General features: G+C 41.7%; 1 protein-coding gene across 1 annotated transcript; it reads left to right on the forward strand.

Moving 5' to 3' along the window:
• The first annotated feature begins 6,550 nt into the window (after positions 1–6,550).
• LOC140469253 (beta-1,3-galactosyltransferase 9) lies at positions 6,551–8,349 on the forward strand. Its single transcript, XM_072565590.1, has 2 exons — positions 6,551–6,565; positions 7,243–8,349. Exons 1-2 carry the CDS (start codon positions 6,551–6,553, stop codon positions 8,347–8,349), a joined length of 1,122 nt encoding a protein of 373 aa, XP_072421691.1.
• The last annotated feature ends 1,256 nt before the right edge of the window (positions 8,350–9,605 follow it).

Here is a 9,605-nt window from a genome sequence, read left to right on the forward strand (position 1 = left end):
CTTCCAATGTCAATCACTTCACACTTTTCCAGGTTGAATTCCCTCTGCCACTTATCAGCACAGTTCTGTATCTTGTCAATGTCCCGTTGCAACTTACAACAGCCCTCCACACTATTCACAACTCCACCAACCTTCATGTCATCAGCAAACTTACTAACCCATAAAAATTTATAAAAATCACAAAGAGCAGAGGTCCCAGAACTGATCCCTATGACTCAGCACTTCAGGCTAATCTAGTCATTGCAACGCAAAAATATATTTAGGGAATTGCCTCCAAAGGGTGGTGTGAAATGATAAATATCTCTTATTTTCCTCCCTCCCCAAATGTATAAATATTTTGAAGACAGTTTTTTTCATGCATTTGAGATGGTTTCTTAGAACAACATGTTTTGGAACCAACCAGCGAGCAGGTTATATTGGACTCGCTATTGTGTAATGAGACAGGATTAATTAGTGGTCTCAGAGATAAGGCACCCCAATATAGCAGCAACAATAATATGATTGAATTTGATTGAAAAGGAGAAGACTGGGTCTAATGCTAATATTTTAAATCTAAATAAGGGCAACCATGTGGGCATGCAGGCTGAGCTAGCTGAAATGAACTGGTATGCTAGGTTAGGGTTAGAGAAACAGTGGCAAGATATTTAAAGGGATATTTCTGAACACTGTAAATAACTATATTCAACTATAAAGAAGGCTGCTAATGGGAGGCTGCAATCCCTGGTTAACTAAAGAAATTAAAGAAAACATTTCAATCTGTATACATACTGCTTAAGCCAACTGAGGACTGAAACTACGGAGGATGAGTTTCAGGTTTATGTCAGGCATGGTGAACTCTGATGAGGAGCTGTCTAGAGGTCAGGTTATTTAACACCTCGTATCATGTTATGAAAAAGGGATAATTAATAATCTTGTTATAACAAAACAGTTAGGGATGTGTGACACCAATATGAGAGAATTTTGCATTACTTTTGAAAGCAAGGTTGTTCAATCTGAAGCAAGGGTGTTACATTTGAATAAGGGAAACTGTGAGGTCATGTGGTAGACATTGTCTGGGATGGACTGAGAAAATACACGAAAAGGTGTGGCTATTCACAGACAGTAGACCTTTAAAGAACTACTACATAGCTTCCAGCAAATGTGTATTGTTTTGAGATGCAAAAACTCAAGAAAGGTCTGTCAACCATGTCTGACAATGAAAGTTCAGGATTGTACGAGATTAACAGAAAAGGCTGATAAATTTGCCAGAAGTAGTAATAAATCTGAGGATTTGAAAGTTTTTAGAGTACAGAACAAAAAGGACCAATAAACTGAAAAGGAAAAAGAGAAAAGAATACAAATGCAATCTAGTAAAAAAAATGAAAGCGGACTGGAAACTTCTATAGGCACATAAAAAGGAAATGTTTGACTAAGACAAATATGGATGTATTGCAGGTAAAGTCTGGAGAATTTATATGGGGATTAGACCAGTAGCAGAGTAGGTGAATGATTGCTTTGTATCTGTTTTCACTGAGGATAATATGAGAGATGTCCCAGAATTAGAGATCCAAGTGATTATAGAGAATAATGTCTTGAAGGGAGTAAGTATTACCGCAATACGAAGGTTGTACTGGCAAAATTAGGGAGGAAATAACCTAATGTTATTATCACTAGACTATTAATCCAGAAACCCAGACAACTCAGGTTCAAACCTCACAATAGCAGATGGGGGAATTTGGATTCAATTAAAATCTGAAATTAAAATCTAATGATGACCATGAAACCATTGTCAATTGTCAGTAAAACTCATGTAGTTTCCTGAAAGGAAATCCTCCATCCTTACCTAGTCTGGCCTACATGTGACTCCAGACCCACATTGATTCTTAACTGCTCTCTGGGCAATTGGGGATGACAATAAATGCTGGTCTAGCTAGTGACACTCACATCTAATGAGTAAAAACAATTAATGAAGCTGAAAGTTAATATGTCCCCAGGACTTGATCAGTTCCATCCCAAAGTGCTGAAGGAGGTGGCTGTAGAGATAATGAATGTATTGGTGATTACCTACCAGAATTCTAAATATTGTGAAATGATCCTATGGATCAGAAGTTTGCAAAAGTCATCCTATTATTTAAGAAACAAGTGAGAGAGAAAGTAGAGAACTACAATCCTGTCAATAATGGGAAAAATGGTAGAATTGATTATAAAGTATGTGATAAATGGACACTTGGATAGCAATGATCTGACTGGGCATAGTCAGCATGAGTTTACAACTGGGAAAGTGTATTTGATGAATGCATTGGAGTTTTTTTGAAGATTTTGCTAATAAAATTGCTAAAGGGGAGTTGATGGATGAGGTATTCTGGGATTTCCAGAAGATTTTTTAATAATGTTCACCACTGGAGGTTATTTAGAAGCCATAAGGCTCTTAGGATGAGAGGTCTTGTACTAGCTTAGGTGAAGGATTGGCTTCCAGGCAGAAAATAGAGTGGGAATAAAACTGGGTAATTTTTATGTTGGCTGGCTATGACTAATGGGTTTCAACAAGAATCAGTCCTCGGGCACTATTGTACAAAACATTATACCAATGATTTGGAAGTGGGGGCCAAATAGTTCCAACTTTGCAGACAATATAAAGTTGAACAGGAATGCGCATTGCGAGGAAGATGTAAATTGACTTCGGAAAGGCTTGGACAGGCTTGGTATTTGGGAAAGAACATGGCAGATGAAATATAATGTGGAAAGATGTGAAATCATCCACTTTGGTTGGAGAAACAAATGTGTGAACTATTTGTTAATTGGGAAGAAGTTGGAAAATGTAGATGTACAAACGGACATTGGTGTCCTTGTTGCTAAGTTACTGAAGGCTAACATGTAGCAATTTGCAGTAAGCTATTGGGAGGCTAAAGGAATGTTAGCTTTTATCATTATACGATTTGAATACAGGAGTAATGAAGTCTTGCTTCGATTGTATAGACAGGCAGGAGACCGGAAGAATACAGCAAGCCAGGCAGCATCAGGAGGGTCCTAAAGAAGGGTTACACCTGTAACATCGGCTTTTCGACCTCCTGATTTGGATTCCAACATCTGTAGTTTTTTAAAAAAAACTCGAACCTCAATTGTGTGGAAGCTTGGATAGACCACACCCAGAGTATTGAGTGCAATTTTGGGTTCTTTGCATCAGGAAGAATGTTATTACCACAGAGGGAGTGCAATGAAGGTTCACAAGACTTGTTCCCAGATGGCAGGGGGAGCTTGAGCAAACTAGACCTGTATTCTCTGGAGTTTTGAAGAATGAGTGATCTCATTGAACCCTATATAATACTTAAGGGATAGACAGGGTAAGTGCAGGTGTGATCCTTCCTCCGGCTGGGGAGTCGAGAACGAATGATAATAATTTAAAAATAAATGGGAAGCCATTTATCAAGATAACGAGAATATTTTTAACATTGAGGGTTGTGAATCTTTGTAATTCTCTACCCTAGAGGGACAAAAGTGAAAGCTATTTACTTTTAAAATAGAGATTGATAAATATTAGGTTATCAGTGACGTACAGTGCTATGAAGATCGAGTGGGTAAAAGGCATTGATATGCTTTATTATTAATGACTGTATTAAATGGCAGAGTAAGCCTAATGGACCTTCTGTTGTTCATAAGTTCTGATAAATATCAAACTTAAGAAGAAATATAACTGTGCTGAGATGAATTGCAGTCAAATGATTGGTTAGAATATAAAGAGCAACACAGGATAACTAGAAGGTTATTTAGGTGGTAGAAGTTGGAGTATTAGAGGAAGTTAACTAGGAATATTAAAAACAAATAGCAAGAGTTTGTACAGGCACTCAAAAGGAAAAGTGTAAATAAAGTGAGTGTCTGTTCGCTAGGGAGTGAGAGCGAATTAATAGTAAATAACCAGGAAATGGTGGAATGAAATGAAAAAAATGTTTTGCTTCTGTCTTCACTATGAGGAATACTTAATGAGGCATTTAATGTTACGTTCTGGTGAGTGTTGCTGAACAGAGACCTTGGAGTGCAGGTTCATAGTTCCTTGAAAGTAGGGTCGCAGGTAGACAGGGGAGTGAAGAAGGCGAAAGTGAGGACTGCAGATGCTGGAGATCAGAGTCAAGATTAGAGTGGTGCTGGAAAAGCACAGCAGGTCAGGCAGCATCTAAGGAGCAGGAAAATCGATGTTTCGGGCAATCATCAGGAATTTCATCAGGGGAGTGAAGAAGGCATTTGGCACGCTTGCCTTTATTGATCAGTGGGACTATAGGAGTTGGGATGTCATGTTGCCATTGGACAGGACATTGATTAAGCCACTTTGGAGTATTTCATTCAGTTCTGGTCTCCCTGCTATAGGAAAGATGCTGTTAAACTTGAAAGGGTTCAGAAAGGATTTACAAGGATGTGGCCAGGGTTGGAGGGTTTGAGCTATAGGGAGAGGCTGAATAGACTGGGGCTATTTTCTCTGGAGCACCAGATGCTGAGGGATGACTTTATAGAGGTTTATAAAATCATGAGGGGCATGGATAGGGTAAATAGCAGGGTAGGAGAGTCCAAACTAGAGGGCATAGGTTTAAGATGAGAGGGGAAAGATTTAAAAGGGATCTAAGGGTCAACTTTTGCATGCAAAGAATGGTGAGTGTATGAAATGAGCTGCCAGAAGAAGTGGTCGAGGCTGGTACAATTGCAGCATTTAAAAGGCATCTGGATGGGAATATGAAGAGGAAGGATTTAGAGGAATATGGGTCAAATGCTGGCAAATGGTATTATATTAATTTAGGATATCTGGTCAGTGTGGACTGAAGGGTTTGTTTCTGTGTTGTATGACTCTATGGCTCTATAGCAAAAACATTCCAGTAATGTCTGTAAATTAGGAGGTAGCAGGGAGGGAGTAACATCGTGATATTACAATCAGAAGGGAAGTGATGCTAAGCAAACCATTGGAGCTGGGGCTGGAAAGTCTCTGGGTCCAGTATGTTGCAAGGAAGACTTCAAGAAGTTGTAGACCAATATGGTTGGATAGGGGAAAAGTCTGGCAGATAGAGCACAATGTGAGAAAATGTGAAGTTGTTTACTTTGGCAGGAAGACTAAAAGAGCAGGGTGTTACTTATACAGTGAACCCCGGCAAAATTCCGAGTCTGGAGAGATTCAGATTTTCGAGTGCATGAGTCATAAAATGTTAGCATGCCGGTATAGCATATAATCAAGAAGGTTAGTGGGATGCTGTTCTTTACTACAAGAGGAATTTAATATAAAATAAGGGTGCAAGACAATGGTTTTACTAGGCATTAGTGTGATCACATCTTGAATAATGTGTGCAGTCTTTGTCTCTTCACTGAAGGAGGATTATAAATATGTTGGATGTGTTTCAGGGAAGGTTTACCGATTGATATCTGGAATGAGCAGGTTGACTTATGAGGAAAATTTGGACAGATTGGGCTTGTTAGAAAGGTGAGGGGTGACACGATTGAAGTGTATATAATCCTAAATGGTCTTGACAAGGTGGATGTGGAAAGGATGTTTCCTCTTGTGGGTCAGTCAGAACAAGGGGGCACTGCACTAAAATTAGGAGTCACTCTTTCAGGACCGAGATGAAGAGAAATATTTCTCTCAGATGGATGTGTGACTTTGGAACCATCTGCCTCAGAAGGAAGTGGATGCGAGTTTTAAGGAAGCTGTGGATACATTCTTGATAGGTAGGAGAATCAAAGAGAAGTAGATTGGAAAGTGGAATTTGAAAACAAACATGGACCATGGTCTTACTGAATGGCAGAGCAAGGCCCAGGGACTGAATGGTCTATTTGTGCTCCTATTGTCTAGGTCATGCACATATTTCTTTGGTGGGGTGGTTCCTTCTTCTAAGAGTAACTGGTAAATCTTAGCAGAGCAGTTGTGACTTTGTATGTGGTGCAATTTTCTAAGTGGTGCTCTCTGCCTTCATTCATGTACCACTTTTGACAATAGTAACATATTGAGCAATTTCTTAAAGCAGTGTCATCTACAGTGAAAGCAAATTGGTGTTTGACATAGTAATAAATTTTGAAAATTGAAACAATATTCCATATGAATACAGGATCCGTTTAGTCTTACATTTTCTTACATAGTCTTACATAGTCTTGCATTAATAAATGGGGAACTGGAGGATGGGGAGCTGCTCAGACAAAGCAAGAGAGATTGGCTGGTATGAATGGGAGGTACTCTTCATAAATGGGAACATTAAAGATCCATTAAATTGCCCATTGTTGATGGCATTGAACTAGGAAATAAAGTTTGAAAATCCTATAGCTTTTGAAAGGACACCCTCATTCCTGAGAAAATGTAAAGAAGAAAGGTGAAGATTGAAGCTGGTTAAGAGAAATTATACATAAATTAGGATTTAGAGAAGAAGAAGTGATCCTGTTTAACCTGGGGGACTTAACAGGGTGGATGCTGAAAAGGTGACTCCCCTTGTGGGAGAGACTGGAACTAAGAGTTCCTCAGATTAAAAAGAGGGGTTCTCCCAGTTAAGGTAGAAGATCATGAAAAATCAGCTTTGCAGAGCAAAACTCACCATGTTGACTTTTACACATGTATGAGGAGAAGGTGAGGTTTGCAGATGCTGGAGATCAGAGTCGCGTGTGTGGTGCTGGAAAAGCACAGCAGGTCAGGCAGCATCTGAGGAGCAGGAGAATCGACATTTCAGGCATAAGCCTTTCACCAGGAAAACAAATCAGAAATACACATGTATATTTGGTATTTATTATTGGTCAGGGTTATCTATAATTGTTTTAACCTTTAATGCACAATATTAGCAGGAATAAGCACCCAGTGGGTGCATAAATGGGTGACAGATATTTTGTTGATGAGAAATGAGATTGAATGACAATAAGCAATAAGGGCGGCACGGTGGCACAGTGGTTAGCACTGCTGCCTCACAGCGCCAGAGACCTGGGTTCAATTCCCGACTCAGGTGACTGACTGTGTGGAGTTTGCACATTCTCCCCGTGTCTGCGTGGGTTTCCTCCGGGTGCTCCGGTTTCCTCCCACAGTCCAAAGATGTGCAGGTTAGGTGAATTGACCATGCTAAATTGCCTGTAGTGTTAAGTAAAAGGGTAAATGTAGGGGAATGGGTGGGTTGCGCTTCGGTGGGTCGGTGTGGACTTGTTGGGCCGAAGGGCCTGTTTCCACACTGTAAGTAATCTAATCTAATCTAATATTACAAATGGAGTGGGTTTGTTCAGCCTGATGTTCTTTCTCTTGTTTTGTTTTTCTTCAACCAGCTTTTATTCTGTAGGCTTCGTACTCATCAGTGGTGCTTCCTTCTCTTCAATGTGGCTCTGTTCCATGCCTTGCTCTTTGGAGCTGACATTGTGGAAGAGTACCTGCTACAGTCCTCTCCAAACACCTATACAGATGTCCAAACTCTGGACATCCGGGAGAGAGCGAGGAAACTGGACATGGGCCAGGTCAAGGGGAATGCCTCCAGGTATTTTCGCATCAGCAACACAGATGCTTGCAGTCACGGCAACCTCTTTCTCCTGGCTTTTGTTTCCAGCAACGCAGGAAACGTGACACGGCGGGAGGTCATCAGGAAGACTTGGGCTAATGTGAGTCAAGTGCAAGGTTATGGTTTGTTAACATTGTTTGCAATTGGGATCCCTCAAACGCAGGCAACCCAAGAGGAGATCAATAAAGAGTATGCAGACCACAGGGACATCATCCAAGGCACTTTCCCAGACTCGGCCAACAACGCTGTCCTTAAAACCATTATGATCATGCGCTGGGCCGTGACATTTTGCCCTAAAGCTCTGTTCATTCTGAAATCTGATGAAGAGACCTTTGTCAATTACAGAAGCTTGGTGGAATACCTGCTCAGTTTGAAGAGACATGCGGAGGACCTCTACATTGGGAGAGTCAACCACCAGGTAATGCCCATTCGAGACCCTCTGAACAAACATCATGTGCCCATCAGCCTGTATTCGGGCAAGTATTACCCCGACTACTGCAGCTCGACGGCCTACGTCATCTCACAGGATGTTGCCCGTAAGGTTTTTGTCGCTTCTGTGGCGATGGTGACCTCGATGCCTGAAGACATTTATGTCGGAATTTGCGCCAGGAAAGCTGGCGTGGTGCCCATCCACAGCTCCAGGTTTTCTGGGGAGAAGCACATTCGCTTCAATCGCTGCTGCTACAAGTTCATCTTTAGCTCTTTTGGGATGAAAAGTGAGGAGCTGGATGAGGCCTGGGAGGAGATTAATGACAGTAGACCATGTACTATGTTAGAAATGTATTATGGACTCATCAAGTGCAAGGCATTAACCTATCTGGACAAGCTCACGTCACATGACAGCACGGAGTCAGAGGAGTCAGTCCCTCCAAAACACTAACTATTACATGATCAGCAGGGGCGGCATGGTGGCTCAGTGGTTAGCACTGCTACCTCACAGCGCTGGGAGGTTCAATTCCCGCTTTGGGCAACTGTCTGTGTGACATTTGCACATTCTCTCTGTGTCTGCGTGGGTTTCCTCTGGGTGCTCTGGTTTCCTCCCACAATCCAAAGATGTGCAGGTTAGGTGAATTGGCCATGCTAAATTGCCCATAGTGATAGGTAGGGAAATTAGGGGTAAATGTAGGGGAATAGGTCTGGGTGGGTTGCTCTTCGGAGGGTCGGTGTGGACTTGTTGGGCCGATGGGCCTGTTTCCACACTGTAGGAAATGTAATGTAAAAGGGTAAACCCCACAACCGTAATTCGAGATACAGCACTCATCTCTGAGTTGAATGGTCATGGGTTCAAGTCCTACTCTGCAGAAACATTTTATTACCCAGCACCTATGGGACCAGGAAAGTGTCAGCTGATCAAATATTCTGCATAATCAAGAGCTGTACATAACCACAGTAAATCCTGTCCAAGTGAAGCTTCAGAACATCAATATCCCTCAAAGAATCATTGTAAAAACATCAACAATCCTCCTAAAATCAATGTAAAAAACACACAGGAATAGAAATGTAATGCAGGGGTTATACACATCATAAATACAGCATAAATACTCAGATACCATGGTAGATCACAGTACTTGAGGTACATAACTTTTGCTGATTTAGCAGGAGCGCTGGTTGATGAGGTGACGGTTAAAACCAAGTTTGCTATCTAACTGAGGCTGAAGCTGTCAGTGCAGTACTGAGGGAGTGCTCTGCTGTCAGAGATGCTGCCTTTCAAGTCAGCTGTTAAATGCTGACCTGTCCACCCTCTCAGGTAGGCCTCAAAAGATTCCCCCACACTATTACAAAGAGCGGGAAGGTTCAGGAAGTCACATTGGAAACTGATTATCTGCTCATTATCATATTGTTGTTTGTGGGAGCTTGCTGTGTGCAAGTTGGTTTCCATCGGTAGGATCCTCCCCATTTGAACCATCAAGTCTGCACGGACCCTCTAAAGAGCACGCCAGCCAGACCCCAACCATGGCTAACCCACAGACCCCTGAACACTATGGACAATCTAGCATGTCCAATCCACGTAACTTGCACAGGTCTGGACTGTGGGAGGAAACCAGGACACCCCAGAGGAAACCCACACAGACATATGGAGAATGTGCAAATTCCACGCAGACTGAAATCGTACCTAGGTCTCTGGCACTGTGAGGC

The sequence above is a fragment of the Chiloscyllium punctatum genome, chromosome 49 (assembly GCF_047496795.1).
Source record: "Chiloscyllium punctatum isolate Juve2018m chromosome 49, sChiPun1.3, whole genome shotgun sequence".
NCBI classification, from domain to species: domain Eukaryota; kingdom Metazoa; phylum Chordata; class Chondrichthyes; order Orectolobiformes; family Hemiscylliidae; genus Chiloscyllium; species Chiloscyllium punctatum.